This window comes from Hipposideros armiger, unplaced genomic scaffold, assembly GCF_001890085.2.
Source record: "Hipposideros armiger isolate ML-2016 unplaced genomic scaffold, ASM189008v1 scaffold_180, whole genome shotgun sequence".
In the NCBI taxonomy this organism is placed as follows: domain Eukaryota; kingdom Metazoa; phylum Chordata; class Mammalia; order Chiroptera; family Hipposideridae; genus Hipposideros; species Hipposideros armiger.
The window spans coordinates 391,343-410,014 of record NW_017731530.1 but is presented as its reverse complement, the minus strand read 5'-3'; the positions used below and the strand labels follow the sequence as shown (position 1 = coordinate 410,014).

At 34.7% G+C, this 18,672-nt stretch overlaps 1 protein-coding gene across 1 annotated transcript in view; it reads right to left on the bottom strand.

Annotated features, from left to right (window-relative positions):
* The window catches only part of DOP1A (DOP1 leucine zipper like protein A), a 92,011-nt gene that overhangs the window by 17,733 nt on the left and 55,606 nt on the right, over window positions 1-18,672 (bottom strand). The window contains exons 18-27 of the mRNA XM_019652491.1: window positions 18,028-18,302; window positions 16,727-16,879; window positions 14,582-14,682; window positions 12,904-13,163; window positions 9,334-11,323; window positions 8,421-8,532; window positions 8,133-8,315; window positions 6,001-6,126; window positions 2,292-2,426; window positions 519-574 (exon numbers count right to left, since the gene is read on the bottom strand). Of these exons, the coding sequence (XP_019508036.1) occupies window positions 519-574; window positions 2,292-2,426; window positions 6,001-6,126; window positions 8,133-8,315; window positions 8,421-8,532; window positions 9,334-11,323; window positions 12,904-13,163; window positions 14,582-14,682; window positions 16,727-16,879; window positions 18,028-18,302 (3,391 nt within the window). The remainder of the gene's footprint in view (window positions 1-518; window positions 575-2,291; window positions 2,427-6,000; window positions 6,127-8,132; window positions 8,316-8,420; window positions 8,533-9,333; window positions 11,324-12,903; window positions 13,164-14,581; window positions 14,683-16,726; window positions 16,880-18,027; window positions 18,303-18,672) is intronic.

Sequence of the window (18,672 nt, the reverse complement as noted above, 5' to 3'; positions counted from 1 at the left end):
AGGAAGGATTAAGATTCAGGTTCTCCAGTGAAACGTTTATCAAAATTCAAATCAACTAACTTCTGTTCAAGAGTCAGCTAAATGCAAACTGAGATGCCATAACAAAAAGATATTTTCATATCTTCATTCCTAACATTAAAAAAATCATATTAGGTTATCACATGTTTACCTACATCAAAATAAAAATGCATTCAGTGGCAATAGGCATGGTTTCAATAGGATTCAGCTAATCATTTATATTTAAATGATTTTCTTACAATTCAGTGTTTTAACATCCACTGTATCTTAAATATACATATGTCTTTAGGTTTGTAGGATTTGCATGGCTGGGTCATTAAGATACCCAGTGACTTGTATTAAAATATCCATAAACAATGTTTCTCTGTTTCTAGCATTTGTTATTTTAGTTTTGGGGGGCAAATAGCAATTTCTTAAGAATTCAGGTGCTTTTCTCCTGTTTCCTAACCTTTATATATATTACTTAGGCAGTAAGGAGAGATCCACATCGGTTATCTTACCTTTGAATATAAGCATAGAAAAACTGAAGCATGCAGACTTCCAAAGAAAGATGTTTCTATAAACAAAAGAAATCAATTTTATAGTGAAGAAAAAGGCCGCCTTTGCTTTTTCATTGTGGCAACTACTCTGCCAATTTTTAATAAAAAAAAAACTAAAACAAAATCAAACACAAGTTTGTCATAAAAAACCATGCAGCTCTCTTCCATTTAGTAGAGAAAAAACACAAGAGCTATTAAAAAAGTTAAAAATGGATAGAAGGACTCAAAAGATTCTCAATTCCTCCCCCAACTATTCATCAAAGGTTGACTTGAGCCATTCCTTTTAAATGTTCCTTTTTCTCTATACACATCAAAACTAGCTTTATTTTAGTCAGCTTATGCTTGGTTGATGCTATCAGAATTAGGCTGAGATTTTTTTATATAAAATATGATTTTTAATCTATTGTACCACACATTTCTGTTAAATTAGTGTAGTTCTATTTGGAAACAACTAATAGCCTAAAATGTAGTCTTTAACTAAAGATAGTACTGAGTATAACATATAATAAAAAGAAAACACCTCTCCATAAAAATTAGTAATAGATAACAAAATGATACTGATGACCACTGACATTTACCAATTTGTTCCTTTTTAGTAGCGACTATTCCCTTGAAGGTTTCTCCTGTTATCACAAAAACAAAAATCAAGTATCTAATCTATTCATAACTGAATAAACTGAGAGCAGAGGGGTGGCAGGTGGCGTGCGTGCGTGTGTGTGTGTGTGTGTGTGTGTGTGTGTGTGTGTGTAATTCCCTCTTGTTTTCATATCCTGCACACATAGCCCAATCTCTGACACAAGTAGATGATCAAAATATTATGCTGAATTGAGCTTTTATGGGCAAATTTAAAATCCTATCACAAATGCCCCAGAGGTGATTTCAAAATAGTAAGGAAATTATTAAAAACTTATTAAGGACACTTGCTATTTACAGATGCAAGCACACTCTTCCTATTGGCAATTCAAGAAAAAAGATAAAAGGAAAAAAGGATTCAACATTTTCAGATATGTGTAACCATTTTTTTATGGATGTGATTAGTTCTATATTGGCTTGGCTTAAAGTCTCATGTTTGAAGTTGGTAAATATTTTCTAAGTAAATATGACCTCTTAGTATTGCTAGCACAAAGAGCAGAAAAAGTTTATTAAACCCATAATTATACTATTTGTAGATTTTGACGCCTCCCTAATTAGAGACAATGCACTGTGAACCCAGAGACTTATTCATTTTCTGTAGCCCTTGTGAAACACAGTCCTATACATGGTCAAGATATGACATCAATTACAACTAAGGTTATGGCAAAGCATGGGGAGTTCACAGAATTAAGAGTTTCATTCCAAAGGGAAAGCAATAAAGAAGCTGTGAAAAAGGCAACAACCGAGGGAAGCAGACCTTGGGCTCTCGCTTCTGTTTTCTTCCTTTAAATGACCAGAAAAACCTCTCCTAAGAATTAGGTTACACAGCTCTTGACTGCTCAGATGTACATTTAAGAGAGATATGAGCGGTTAAGTGCTTGTACACTGGCTACCGGAATGGTCATGATGGCCAAGTCACTGCAGATAGGGATGACTGTTTTCATTTTGGCAGCGTGAGGGTCACATGCACTCATCTCTGCAGTATGTATTAATACTATATGAGTTGGTAAAAGGACATTACTGGACAAAAAAAAAATCTTACCTACCAGCATCATTTCTGAGATACAATTATAAACAAAAGCAAAGAAAAGATCTTCTTACCTTGTCCTTGGCTATGGATGGGGGCTGCTTCAAAACTTCTTTCACAGTCTGCATAACAGTTTCTGCTCTCATGACACTGATTGAGCGAACCAGTTCTACTAATAAAAGCTGTTCTTCACTGGCTGCAGGAATGACCTGGGTAGCACATCATTGTATTTATATATATAAGTGTATACATAAGTCTTTTTAAGAGAAATCACAGAAACGAGAGTATTTATGGACTCAATATAAAGGACTTTGCAAGTCCTTTATGTTAGGTAAAATTTATTTTTTAATCAATATAGTGTTAATACACGTACATCATTTCAAAAAATCAAACAGGACAATAAGCCTGATAAGAAAAAATTGCAGTGCCCTATCCCTTCTTGTGCCCTAAAGCAACCATGCTCAACTCTTAGCTCTTTTATATTATTTCCGAATAATACACAGTTATATTTTTTCTCATTTCATGATTTTTTTTTCAATTTTAGATATTACCTACTGACTTCCTCCTTTAGAAGGCAATGGTTTAGTTCTCTTACACTTTTCTCCTTATCCTCCCAACATAGTTATACCATAACTTTATTTAAATCAACATCCAGTGTTCACATGACTATTTATGGTTATGCTGTGTATTGTACTATCATTGCATTTCTCTTCTTACACAGCTTTTTGTTTTTCCTAGAGTTAATAAACTGCTTTTTTGGTTTGCTTGGTTTCTCTATTTCTATCTCAAATTCATCCTAAATGCTCCAGAAACTGTAAATCTCTAATTACATATTCAAACACATCAGGTAGTTAATCGTCTACCTTTTCCTCCTCCTCTTCTCTTTTTTTCTTAGACATCTGGTTCAATGTCTTTCTGCTCTACCCTGGCTTGCTACACAGTACCATCTTGATATCTCTCCTGTGACCATGAGCCTAGAGACCCCCTTTCCTTTTCTTCTGGGTTAGAATGTCTATTTCTAACATCTTCTTCTTTCTTCTTGGTTATTCCTCCGCTGGTGAAGAAGCATCTTCCAGTAGCTGAAAAAGGGTGAGTTTGTGGCACTTTTTTTTTTCTTTTTTTTTTTTTTTTTTTGAGATATTGCATGGTTCAAAAATGCCTTGAGTGATAGTTTGGTTGGGTAAAGAATTATAGGTTAAAATTAATTTTCCAATCACAATTTCCAGTGTTGCTATTGACAAGTCTTATCATTATTCCATTGAATAGGGCTAATATTTTCCTTTAGAAGATTTTCAGATTTTCTCTTTATTTCCAATGCTCTGAAATCCTATGCTGATCTTTGTGTAGATTTCTTTTGAACAGTGCTTGTGGAAACTCATTATTTACATTTCTGGGGAATTTTCTTATATTATTTCTTTGATATTTTTCTCCCCTTATTTTTTTCTATTCTTTCTTTCTGCAAAAAGATATTGAACCTCCAGTATCACTAATCCAATTTTCTTATCTCCTTTCCCCTACTTTCCACATCTTAAAATTTGCATTCTATTTCTGATATATACCACTTTTGCATGCAACTCTCATACTGATTTTGTTTTGCTTCTGCTATAAAATATAGTATCAAAGAAAAATTTTAATTTTTGCAATCGTCTTCCTCTTCTTGTTTCACGGATGCAATACAGTTTCACTTCAAAGAAATTATTATTGTTTACATTGTCTTCTGTTACCTGCCTTGTTTCTTTTGACTTTTTTACCTAGTTGTTTTGGTCTTTGACTATCATATTAGAGACTTTCTTCATGCGACTGTTAATTCTCATCTCTACTCATTATTTAAATATGAGGAATAATAATATCACTAATATTTGCAGAGTACTTATTAAATGCCAAGTATTGCTCTAAGTACTATGTGTATATATATATATATATATATATATATATATATATATATATATATATATATATGTATATATTCTGATTCTCACAACATCACGAAGTAGTATTTCTACTCTGAGTTCATATAGTTAATGAGTGGAGAAGTTAGGATTTGAACCCCAGGGATCTGGTTTCAAAGTCTGTACTCTTAACAACTACATTATCAATGCCTTTCAAAACAAAATTAAAAAGTGATGGGACGTCAAGCACATATGTGCAAGACTAGTGGATAGATGGGCCTCCCTGTGTAGAGATAGCAGCCTAGGTTTTTTGTTAGAAGACTTAAAAACTTCAGTAGCTACAGGTCTTTTTTCTTGGTCTTTTTTCCTATAGAGGAATCCTCAAATCTCCTACCTGAAGGGCATATAGATAGCTTCCAGCCGTCGCACTAAGGTGAGGTTGATTCCCCTTTTTCAGTATGTAGACTTTTCCTGAATGCTCCTGTTTTCAGCATGAAGTCTAACTTCTATATGAACCTTGTGCCCTTGAATCCAGAGCCTCTCTTGACAAACTTGTCACAGAGTAAACTTGACTCCAGTCTCCTGCTGCGATAGAGTTAAATAGGTGGTGGCTTGTGTTGGGGAAAAAGGATCTAGAAGAGGTTTAACTGCTTCTTCAATTCAATCAATCCACCAGATATTGGCCCGATCCTAACCCTTTGCCTTTAAAAGTACCTGATACTCTACTTCCAGAGACCATCTGTGGTTTATAGCAGGAAGTGGTTCCCCTCTCACAGATACTTAGATATCAGCTTTCTCTACTCTAATAAGTCAGTTACAGCTAAGACATGTATTTTTTCATCGTGCAAAATTTTGTTGACACTTATTTTTATTTGATCACTTTTTCCAATTTATTATTATTTTTTGGTCATTGTGGTTTTTTTTTTAATTCTTTTACTTTTATTTTTGAGAAGAAAGCAGAGAAAAATGCATGTGTTCAATGTCATGTTAGACCACGTGTCCTTGACTGCTTTTACATAGTCCAGGATTTCAGTTCTGTCCAATGTAATATCTACTACTAAATCCTCATATAAAATAATGTCATATAAGTGGAATGTTTATTTATTTTTATTACTTTAGAAATATTAGCATATATGTAATGTGAAATCAGCACAAAAATAACAGATCAGAAACTTTTAGCTGGATAAATCATATATCTTATGTGAATGTAAATTTAATAGTCTTAATATTCTAATGAGTCTCTATTTACTTCTAACATAGATAGATTACTTTTATCAAGCTTTCAAAGTCACAAAGCAATACAATTTTATATAACCCAGTCAAAACTAATATATGAATTATATTTAGAAACAAATTGTTTAAGCTATCACGTCATAATAAAAACAAGTTGAAATGAAAACTCTCCATATCTTTGTTTTGTACCCTGAATAACTAGCATTTAAATAATACGCTGTACTATAATACCATTTATATTACCATTTATATATAAATACAACTATATCATACTAATGTCTTTTACCACATAAAATGCCTTTTATACTTAAGAAATTTAGGCAATAAATCATTATCTAAACATGCAGCCAAACCGTTGCTTTTCTACTTACCCACCTAATCCCAGCCCTACTGCAACTAATGGAGAGTCAAAAATTAGCATGTACAGCAGGTCCTTGAATAACATCATTTTGTTTAACAACATTTCATTATAACGTTGATGAGAAGCTGTAGGAACTGAACTCTTGTTTATATCAATTAGCCTATGGTAAAATTGGTTTTATTATATGTTGTTTCACCACAGTTCCAAGAACCCATTGTCGATGTTAAGTGAGGACTTGCTGCACTCACCGAATAGTTACCCAATGAAAAAACAAAAAGTACCAAATGGTTAAATATATACCTTGGTCCTGTTGGTGGTTTTGTTCTGTCTTCTTTCGTTCCATACAAATGCAATGGCTGCCATAAAGTGAACACCATGATTCATTGAAATGGGGCCCAATAATTCAAGGATCTGCTGTCTCAAGTTCTAAAACAATTTAAGCAAATTACAAGTAAGCTAAAAATTATGAAAGCATTAATAACTAAACTGTACTTTTAGTTTTTCTTGAAATAACATATAATACTTATATGTTTTACTTCCTAAATAATTGTAAACTTTATTGGTGTTAAAAGATGCAACTATGGTCATTAAAATTTCAAAAGGAAAAAAACAACAACCTATAAAATAACAACAATCAGCCAAATGCAAGTGTGATGAAACAGAAAAACACAACACAGTTGAACCTTGAATAATGAGGGTTTGAACTTTGAGGGTCCACTTATATGCAGATTTTTTCCAATAAATACCTATACTGTTTTCCATCTGTGGTTAGGAAACCATGGATGTGGAGGACTGACTGCATGTATTATTCTACAGCATTTTATTTAGAAGGATTGAGCATCCTTGGATTTTTATATCCATGGGGGTCCTAGAACCAGTCCCCTATGAATACTGGGAGATGATTTAAGTTTTGGGGAAGTCAAAAGTTATGCATGGATTTTCAGCCTCATGGGGGAGGGTGTCAGTGCTTCCAACCCCTGAATTATTCAAGGGTGAACTGTATATGAAATTAAATTAACATTTGTTATGATTCTTTTACAAAAGGGGGAGAGGAGGAGTTTTACATTTAAGTAAAATTGACCAACAAAAAAAGCATAGTTTAATCCAAATGTCATTACTTAGACACAATTTTCTAATGGTTCTAACCTTTCCCCTTCCCCCAAATCCAGATATAGTCCCGTGATTCACAAATCTAGGAAGTCAGGTCTAGGTAATTGAGGGATATCAATCTGACAACTGACATAGCATAACACACTTAAACTTAATATAATTTTCTTCTAAATATAAAGTAGAAAATTTAGAAAATACTTGAGAGTGTAAGAAAAACTTTTTTTTAAAACAACCATTAGGGCCGGCCAAGTGGCTCAGTTGGTTAAGAGCTCACTCAAGAGTGCGAGCTTTGAGCAACAGCGGTTTGATTCCCAGCCCGAGCCGAGCTGCCACTGAGCAGCTAACAGGTGGCAGGATGGCTCAGCTATAAAAAAATAAACTAAACTACAAAAATAAATAAATAAAACAACCATGAATCTTCATCATTCTCAGATAATCACTATTAACATGTGAACTTTCTGTATTCCTTTCTTTTTTCTGCAGATAAATTTATTTTACATAATTGGAAATACAGTAGTTGTTCATTATATAACATCACTATTTCACTAAACTTTAAAAAAGCATTTTCCTATCCAGTTAGAATTCTTCAAAACCATGATTATTAGTGGCTACATAATGTAACATTGAAAGAATAATGTATTTAACCATTTCCTTATTTATTGCTTAGAATACTCTATTTCTTTGTTTGCCATTAAATAAGGCTATAATAAATATCTTATAAATATGTCTTTGCATAGTTATGATTACCTTAGAATTCATTACTAGGACAAAGACTATAAAACTTTTAAAGCTCTTTGTACATATTGCTAAATTATGTTCCAGGAGGGTTTGTGTATAAAATGTCAACATAAAAGGGCCAAAAAAAGGATCAGAGTTGTAACATTTATGAATAAACCTCAAAAACATTAATGACACAGGAAAGAAGCTAGATACGAAAGATTAAATACTATATGATTCCATTTACATGAAATGCTCAGAAAAAGCAAATCTACATATAGAGAAAACAGATTGTTGATTGAGATTAGGGATGGCAATAGGGAGTGACTGCGAATGGCAATGAGGAGTCTTTGTGGTGACAGACATGTATGAAAATTATACTGTGGTGTTAGTTTCACTACTCTGCAAATTTATTTTTTAAAAGTCATTATATTGTATATACTTTGCCGTATCTCAATAAAACGGTTAAAAATTACTTGATAATGAATTATTCAATCCATTAGTGTGCCATATACTACTCAAATTATTTGCAAATTCTGAACATAATCTTTGGGAAAATACTTGAACAGGTTCCTGAGCCCCAGATAAAATATGACTTCTCTAACCTTTGTGGCTCCAAGATTAATGGTGGTGACAGATGCAGATGCAGCAACAGTCATCTTTTCCGAAGACTCGGCCTGATGCAGCACACTCCAGAGCAGCGTCACAGAAGACATGATCATGTGAAGGATGGACAGGATTCCACTGCGGGCTTCAAACAAGTGTTTTTGGTCTACGTTGACCAAAAGCTAGTAAAGTCGGGGGAAAACATATCACTTACTGAGGTTTATGAATGGGGACTCATTAGACTTTGTAGTCTTTTAAAAAAAAGTCAAATATTTGTACAGTCTTACTTGGTGATACTGCGTAGTAGGATCCAACAAACAGTAATGGATAATGGCTGTGATCCCTTCTAAAAGAGTAAGAATCATGTCTGGTGGAATAATTGATGCCATCCACAGAGGCCTGAAATAAAATGCATTCATTGAACACAAGTTCTGAGAAAGAAAAGTTCATGTTTTACCAAAAGTACAATAAATGTCCAGCATGTGCTATGTACACAGTAAGTGCTCAATAAATATTACATAAATGACTAAAAGAAAAAAAATTAGATTTTATATCATAATCTATAAAATAAATGAGTTGCATTAAATGTTCTAAAGTTCTTTTTGGCTCAAAAATTCTATATAAAATAAATATATTGCCAGTAAATCTTTAGCAACTGTGTAATGGCAGGCATATCAATATTAAATACTACAGGCAGTTTCCTTATATTTTACATGTAGTAGCTGAGGTTATACAGGAGATAAACCAGAAACCAGTCTACTAAACATCTGGCTAATTTTTGTAGACTAATTTGAAACATGACCTGGGGATACAGATGGAATTCGCCTCCAAAACAAGAAATAAAATCAGATGGGAAAAGAATTATTTGTAATTTTAATTTTAGTGTAAAATTAATTTGCACTTAGATAACATCAGATAAAACTAGGGAAACGTTTTGATGAACTTTCTATTACTTTTACCCTTAGGAGAAATTTCAGCCCTTAGGAGAAAAAAGGCCTGTTTAAATATCCCTTTTTGTCCCCCAGTCTTGATTCTCTTGTTATTCTTCCTCACAAAGCTGAATGATCTTCTTTGTGAAGATAATGTACTATTTATAATCTAATGATACCCACTATTTACTCAAATTGTGACTGATTTTATGGATGACTAATCAGTCATATGTGAAAAATGTCAATAACAAAGTTAAAAATCAACCCTTACCTACTATCAGATAATCCTGTTTCATATTTGTACTGCTGAATTAGATTATCTAAGTTTCTGCAAAGCTGTAGTGTCACAGAAACAACCACTCTCTGTAGAACTTTTCCCATGTAAGGCAGAGTAGATGTGATTAAACCAATCCACTGTGGGTGCATCTTACAAGCACAGTGTTGATGTAAAGCTCGTATCACCGCACAGAGGAACATGCCTTGACATGTGATTGGCTGAGCATGCAAATACTGAAGAGACGTCATGGGCTGATGGGGACTGATGTGTTCCAGGTCAGATACGACAAAATCAAACCCTGTTTCATTCTCTTCAGGGATAGTCATTACCCGATGTTCTAGAACAATGAGCCTCTGAAGAACTTTAAGAAGCTGTGACTGGAGTGTGCTGCCATTGTCAAATTCATCCTCTGAGAAATTGATAAGGCTGTCCTCTGAGAAACCTTCTTCCACAGCAGCCATGTTCTTACCTGCCATTTTTTCGCTATGCCATTTCTGTGCACTAAAGATAGATGACAGCAGGCAGTGAAGAATTACTTTCTGAACTTTGCACTTAGATAACATATCAGAGATAAAACTAGGGAAACCCTTTGCTGAGCTTTCTATTACTTTTGCCAGCTCCGTAAAGAGGAGTGTCAAAATCTCTATGCTCATCATCTGCATGTTTCGATTGCCTATTAAATCTTGTGCAGTGACTTTGACATGAGTTGGGTAATGGCTTCGCATGAAATATAGGCAGAGGGAAATAAGAATTTCTATGTACATAGAACTCCGGAAGTTGTGATTTGAGTCCACTGGGATGTGACTATAAAAGTCTTTGCCCATAACAGAAATCCGATGTCTGGCCAACAGATTCTGAAGCAGGGACAGCTGAGGAGTGTACACATTATTTATACTAGTGGTTGAAATGGCATTTACAAAAGCAATGGGGTTAGTTTTCAGGATGGCTTTGATGGCAGAAAAAGCATAAAGAGTCCTCGATGAATCATACAACTGGAGATACAGAAGCACATGTTGGTAGAGAGGGTGGATGTTGAAATTAGGAGATTTCCGTGATCCTGGAGAACCCATGTCGCTCTCAATTTCAGAAATTTCTCCCTCTCCACAGCTGTACCAGTTCTCTAAATCCAGACCATCACTAAAGAATACATTGGTTTGTTTGAGTTTTTCATTTGACATCTTTTTCTTGTCATCGTCCTTTTTTTTGGCAAGCTTTACTTTAGGTTTTGCTCCTGGCTGTTTCCCTGACTCCTTAACGATTGTTTCTTTCTCTGAGACTTTTTCTGATAATTTTTCTTTGAAGCTGAACTGAATACTACTGTGACTCCTCTGTCTAGATTTGGTTTCTGTGGAAGCAACAGAAGAGTCAAAGAGAGTCTGTGTGGTTCCTGAAATACACGGTGAGGAGCTATTTCGGGAGATTCCATTTGCCACACCCTCACAGCCTTCTTCTGCAGACACAGACAGAAACTGAGAACTTTCGTTACTCAGCAAAGTGCTCTGACTCTGCTGGGTGGACTGATCTTCACTTTTAACTGCCTCCTCGCCTGGGTCTATGTCACTGTGATGTGGGGGCATAGCTTCAGTTTCTAGCTGCGGTGTAACTGATGCAGCTTCTGCTTCGAGGCCGCTTACGACTTTACATATCAGGTCCAGCACCACCTGCTGCACGTCCTCATCTGGAGAGCTTGCATTTGGCATCTGAGAATCTTCTTGGGCAGTCACGTTTTCAGGGTCAACTTCGTAACTCAAGTTGTCCCCAGCAGAGGACTGTGAACATCCAGAATCAGAACTCTGAAGTATTTCTATCTGTGGGTCTGGAAGATCAAAATCAGATACAACCATTGGAATCGTCTCACTGCTGGTGCTTAGAAGGGAAAGTCTGTCACTTAATGGATTAACAGTGAGACTAAAGTTCTCTATTTCGTCCATGGTAAGCGGCTTTTCACCATTTCCTTTAGATGCAATGAGTTGTACTTGGCTTACTGGCATATGAGGAAAATAGAAAAGAAGGAAAAATATAAAATATATTAAAATAATTAAAATGTAGAAAGACTTTTAATCATTAGTCTCAAAACCTACTTATATTTCCTATTAAAATCATATTTTAATTTATTACTATTTTAGACCTTTAAAGTTAGCAAAATATATAGATAATTATTAACTAGAATTTAATAAAGACAAGTCAACAATAGAAGGCCTATAATTCAATTGCATTAAACAGAACAGCACATTTAACACAGATAAAATATAAAAATTTGCCCTTATACCAAAATGATGCATGCTTTTCAGTGAAGTTCAAAATTTTAGTATTTTTTTTTCCTCTCTGTGTGATACTTCCCTTTAGTTATGCTGTTTCTAATAATTCAAATAGTTTAACATAGTTAATGTATAAATACACAACCTCCTTGATTTTAATAAAATTCAACAAGCTTTATGAATTATCTAGTATAAGTAAGGCCCTAAACCAGTAGACAATGAGAAAGGACATCATTGTTCCCTCTACACAGTTTAAAATTAATAGGGGGTCACATTCATCTATTTCCATACTTTTGCCCCCACCCATTCTTTTAGAAAGTGGTACAAACTGAATGGTATGGAATTCAGGGAAAGCATCCTGATACCACAGGCGAGGCCTGAGATTGATTTCAGAGGAGAATTCAGCAGATAGGCAGGAGCTGCGGCGGGTAAAATGATAACACGAAGTTCTGGCAATAAACAGGGTAGAGCGTGTTCTTAGAAGATTCAGGGGGCCCAGTGTAAAGGCAGCTAGAGCAAGGACCCAAGGCTCTGTAGAAACACACTAATGATGAAGCGGGAGTATGATGGTTTCGTTCCAGCTTGCATCCATCACTTACCAGCCGTGGACCTTTGTGAAAGCACAGCCTTCTAAGAATCAGCTCCCTGCTCAGTAAAATTACCTTTTTATTACTGACCTCACAGGGTTGGTAAGAGATAAAAAGGAGATATGTGAGTCTTTTGTCCATAAAGTATAATAAATTAAGCTAAGAGACCATTATCACTAAATTATAGAGGGTATCTATCACTCAACAGTTTGTAAAGTGTGGATTTCATAGTAATCACAGGTTTTATCAAACATTGATAATATGCCAGTTACTGCACTAAACATGTCACACGCATTACTTGAGAGGTGTGCGATTATTCCCATTTTACAGGTGAGGAAAATGACTCATGAAATACAAATATGCATGAAAAGCTTACTACAAATTCCTAGTGAAGGATCTACAGAGCCTTTTAGGACCAGGATTGCTAAACAAAATCTAAAGGTATTTCCATTACAATTGAAGAATGTCTCTGACCAGAGCTGTGCTGATTTCTCCCCTGAAAAAGTCAACTGATAAGAGAGATCCAAGTCCTCTAAGATGGTCACTGGTGCAGCACATTCTGACAAGACTGATGTGAGCACTGCCAGTGCCAGGCAGAGGGCAGAAAAGCCCAGGGAAAAAAATCTCACAGTCAGTTATCTTGCCAATCACTGTTGTGTTCACTTTACTTTAATAACTTAATTCTAAAAAAAGCTGTTCTACTTCCATGTGATATTCACCATTGCTGCATGCAAAATTTTGCATGAAATGCTTTTCACTCTCTTCTCCAGGATAACAGGGAGCCTTATTCCAATAACGTTCTGCTTGCACACGCTGCACTGAAACCCTCTGAGTTTTTGGATGAAGCAGGAGCAATAGCAATGGTTCCAGAACTCTTGCGATGTCATGTCTTTGTAGGACTTGGTTCAGCCAGGCTTGTCCAACAGAGCTAGTTGAACCATCAAGACTGTTAAGACTATCTAACATGATGAACAGTGATCTACAATAAAAACAAATTAATTAGGGAACACAATACCTATTTTAATTGTAACACTACAATTTTTGAAAATTAACATTTTCATAAGTTGTGTTTCTTATGTTGAATTAACTGTTTTAGACTAATCATGCCTCAGGGTAACTTTTGACCACAGCATTTTAATAATATTAATCCCTATAGTCTCAGTAGATACAATAAGAAGAAAACAGTCTTTTTCCTTTTTGTATGTACTTAAGTTTCTTGAAATTTCACGAGCATACATTACTCTTATAAGATAAATACTAAAGAATAGAAGAAAACCTTAGAAAATTAGTCTTGTTTTAGCAACATATTCAGTTCATATTGCCAAATATTGAACCCCCTACAATGTAATCAAATACTACCTCCATGCTGGTCCATGCTGCTCTGTTCCCATTCTCTTTATGAATCAAAACTATGTGCTTAATTCAAGGAAAGACTTTCTGTGAAAGGTATGAAAGTTTGGTTTGGAATCAGAAAACCCATGATTCAAATCTGAGCCATACACTGTATCTCATGTGTGGTCTTGGGCAAGTCACTTAACTCCTCTGAGCCTCCACCACCTCACTTGTACAATGAGGAAAAGTGGTCGTCAAATTAGAGGTAGTATTTGTAAAGTGCCTAGGGCCTAGTTCTTGTAGGGGTTCCATAGCAGGTCAGTTAAAGATGGTGATGCTGCATGAAAATCACCAGCTGAAATAGCATCCAGTAGAGCACACATCTGATCCTGAGCTGAGCTGTCAGCATAGTTAAGATTTGTGGCCGCTTCTCTGAAACCTGGTTGAGACTGTTATCCTCTGCCAATATATGAATCTACCTATAAGTGGCATCTCCTTGGATGGTAATGCAAATCTCATATTTGGAATATGGATCATCTAAGTAACCTAGACAAATAGCAAAACTATCCTCAGGCAGCTACAGGTTTTTTTAATCCATGGATGGGGCTTGTCAGTGTTTGATCATTAGATGTTTAGTAATTCCTGTTCAAGGCAGAAGATTGTCAATAATTGCTAGAGAAACACTTACACAATCTGCTGTTTACATACAATTTCTCTGATTGTGAATATAGGTTCAAGAAGCCTGTGTCTACTGCTGTATCCCTGACACCTAGAATGGCACCTGCCACATTAAGTAGGGACTTGATAAATAGTCGTCTAATGAAAAGAAGGGGCACTGGGTGTTCAAGAGCTAGAGAGGGACAATTTGGCAGATAAATGAAATCTGGTACATAAATGAAAATGCCATGCATTTTAATACAGCTTAGATTTTTAATAATAATTTATAACTTCTACTTATAAAATCTGTGAATTGCTTTTGCTACCCCTGCCAAACTAACCAGAGGATTCAAGAAAAGAAACATTAATATATCTAACTGTAAAATCTGAATATAAAATGTAACCAACCTGTCAAAAGAACGTGCAAAAGATGAAGACTTATTTATATGGAGGTCCCTTGTTAGATGCCAAAGAACTGCAAACTTTGCATGTGCTTCCATCCGTATTTTCTGAGGATAAATATGGGAGATTAAAATTTTATTCTCCTTTGAGATATTAAGTGATTTTAGCAAAACCAAAGTAGCTATTCAAGAGAGAGTATGATGTTCACTGTTCGTGGTACTCCAGTACACACTGAAATAAGCTTTAATTTTTTATGGGAGTAGAAAACTAGAAAATACTTAATATACACAAAATATTAGACCTAAAGAATCATCTCATGCTGCCTCATAAATAATTATTATTTAGTTTAGACTAGGTAATCATATTACTAGATTGTCATATAACAGGTGATGGAAAAAGCTAATAATGTGTGTGACATCATGATATCTTGAGTATAGGAAGCACATTCCCCCCCAAATTTAATATAAATACTTAGTAGTAAAAACTGATTTTATTGTACTATATAATTTACTTTGCTCCCAGAAATATTTTAATCCCAAATGTACTTATCATCACTTATAAAGTGATAAAGCTGGTTTATTAGATTGAAAAATTTAAACACCTAAAAATATTACACCACTTATGGGATTATTTGGAAAATATTAAGTGTTAAGATAACAATATAAAAATAAATTATTTAGAAAGACTAGCATTTTGTATTAGATAATGAACATGTATTAACCCTCCATTGGGCAAAACTGATCTCACAGATTCATTGCACACAAAGATGTCACTTTGAAATACGTCTTTACTGTACTAAGTCACAAACATGACTGGCGATAGGTTATGGTAGAGGGGGAAGATACGGAAGTGATGAGTCACAACACTTAACTTTTAAGATATTTGAAAATTTGTGTGCAATGAATCTGTGAGATCAGTTGCACCCAATGGAAGGTTAATATAAACCAAGTAGAAATTCTGATATTATAAAAATGTTTATAGTCTTTCTCAAGCACTTATAGAATTTTTCAAGTAAAAGCCCCCCAAATCAGGGATTGCAACTGTCTTGATAGCCTTTGATAGATCAGAGAAGTGTTTGCTTCTCCTATGGGCTTCATAAATGCTTTTCCTATGAACCCTGTGTACATCAACCAATACAAACATGGAAAATAAGAGCAATAACAGGTATTTTAACTTTTTTCATGGATGTAAGAACTTAGTATTTCTTTACACATGAAATGTTACACAAGTAAACAGGTATATAATTTGTCCTAAATTTATACTTAAAGTAAAACAAATTATAAATTAAAATGCAAGATGTTATTTTAAAGAAATATCTTAAAGATGTTCTTTTAAAGAAAGAGCGTGTTGAAGCTGAAATAGAATTTTAACAGTTTCCTGGGAGTAAACTTTTCATTCTTCTCGTTTACTCCATCATTTCCCACTTCCTCACCCTGCCAAATGTTTCATTTTCTCAGCACAATGCCTTTTTTAATATGAGCCATTCAAACTCACTAGCACTGAGTTGTGTTTTGTTTGTTTGTTTTTTAAATTAGGGCACTTCCCTTCTAAAAGCTATTTAAGAAAATCTTCAACTTATAGTACAGAGCAGGTGTGGGAAAACCACAAACTTCATTAAGCTACCCTGAAAAGATCAATCAGAATTATTGTTCAAGTTCACTTGTAACTCAGACATCTTTACTCTAAATGACTTATGTATCACTATACATTAGAACACAAAATCCTTATTTTGGATGTTAAATATAATGAAAATAATATAATGTCGCATATTAGTGTTCTATAGCTTATAAATGTGACAACATATTATTTCATTCCCCACATATTAATCATCCATTAGTTTCATTTCAGAGGCCACTGAGTTCTCTTTAAATGCCTCAAGAACTCAGACCAGCAACTACCCATAACTGGTGTCCTGAACCAAGAAATAAACCCAGTATTTGATTTGGGGTTACTTGATTTTTTTGTATCAGTGATGCTTTTGTAAAAAAACTTTCCTTTGAAAAGAACACATTTAGTTCGAAGGTTAAGATCATTTTTAATGAAGCTGTTATTATCTCTTATTCCGATACTAGTTGCAATCATTTTCCTAAATTCACATTTTGGTATAATAGGATTGGGGAGTGGACACAGGATAAGAACAGAAGAATTTACCTTATCCTTATGAGTTAACTGCTGACTTATAACATCCTCACAGATGCTAGAAGAAGGAACCAAGTTATGTAATTGATAAAACAGTTCCACACTCTTTTGGTGGTGCTGAGGTGTCCCATCTCCCAGCTGGTCCCACAATGTTAAAGCTACATGCTATAGGAAAAAATGTAAGTGACAGTGTTATAAAACCATAAATGAAAACTTATTAATAAACATTTCCTACTGGTACAAACAAGTCTGACTGCCAGACCTGGAAGGTTTTTAACACTCATTATGCCACTGGGATGAGATTTAAAAGTGTACCTCTCCATCTGCCCATTTTCTGGTCATCCAGTCCCTTAGACCCTCCTATGATAGCCCTTTAGTAGTATTTATTTTAAACATCAGACATGTGTAAGCACTTTCTGCAGGTGCAAAAATAAGTCCCCATTTCACTATTTTAGTGACATTTAGTAAAGCGATGCTAGAATACATTATCTTTAAGGAAGATACAAATCCAACATTTAATATACTAATATTTACAGTTATGTTGCAAGTTGAAATATAATTCGTGGTCAAAATATCCAAACTACTTAAGCCATATAAAACAGGTCATACGTATTTCAGCGCTTCATGTGTTAACACAGTGTCCGATGATCTGTGACAGCATTAATAGAAATGCGACAACCATCACGTTACAGAAATCAACTCTAATCTAGATCTGAAGGGGCACAATGACTTGAAATCTGATAAGAATTTTTCTTTATTTTTTATGTATAACAAAAAAAACTATCTCCTTAAGATGTAATACAACCCAAATAAACCTGATGTTTTTTTCTAAGTAGTGAATATTATATATACTGCTGTGACAGGATTCAAAGACTGTGCATTTTTTCTAAATGCCATTATATACCACAGATAATAATCAGACAATATATAGTCAGGAAAACTTTTCCTGGGAGTTTTGGAGAGCTGAGATTGTACAAAGCAAAAGTGCCACAACCACTTCATCTGGAAATAAGTTTTACTACATAAGTGAGCGTTCCTTTTTTTAGCTGAAATTATTTCCTCCATGGCTTTGGTGCCTTAATACCTGTCTTTCTTTACCCTAATACTTCCTTGATCCTTATCTTTTTTCTCCACACAAAACTGCGGACAAGATGGGCAAAGCAGCACAAATCAACTACAGTATCTTTTTCTATATAGTATCTTTTTAATAACATTAAAATGTTCAATTAAGACTGATTATCATCTTTAAAATCTTTTCTATGCAAACTAGGTCAAGTATCACCTTAGTCATGAGTGTATTTTTTAGAATTTACCTTGAAAAAGTCAGTCTTCTCAGCTATGTACCTCAAATTTCCCGGAGTGAGCGGGGGTCTAATAACCACAGCTACTCGTCCCTGGTTTGGACTTAAGGGCTGTGCAGGTTCCACACTGTTGATGTTTTCCCCAGTGACCACGGCCACAGACTGAGTCAGTCCCACCAGGTCCATGACTAGTGAGATAGCAACACTCTGCACACTGAAATCGCTTGCTTGGCTGCAAGCATTCATCAGCGTCTGGAGCCACAGTGGAGGCTGCACATGCTCCCAGTCTGAAACAAAAGACAGGACCAACAGTTCATCACACTGAACCTTTCATGCATACTTCCAAGTTAATAAAAAAAAAAAACCAAAGCACTTCTACTTAATACCTTTAGGCCTCAATCTGATAACAAAACCTAGACTAGAGCTTGAAGACAATAAAGCAGCAACAAGAATTTCATAAATTTTTAATGTATATTTTTCTTATGCCAAGTTATACAATTTATTTTCCTGTCCTGAAAGACAGTATATTAATCAAACATTATGCAGGAATCACTGCACTTTGTGTGTGTGTATATAAAAATTTAAATAAAGGCAAGCACATATGATACTAGTCATAATAAAGAAAACCAGTGGACCTAAATGTCACATTACTTTTCC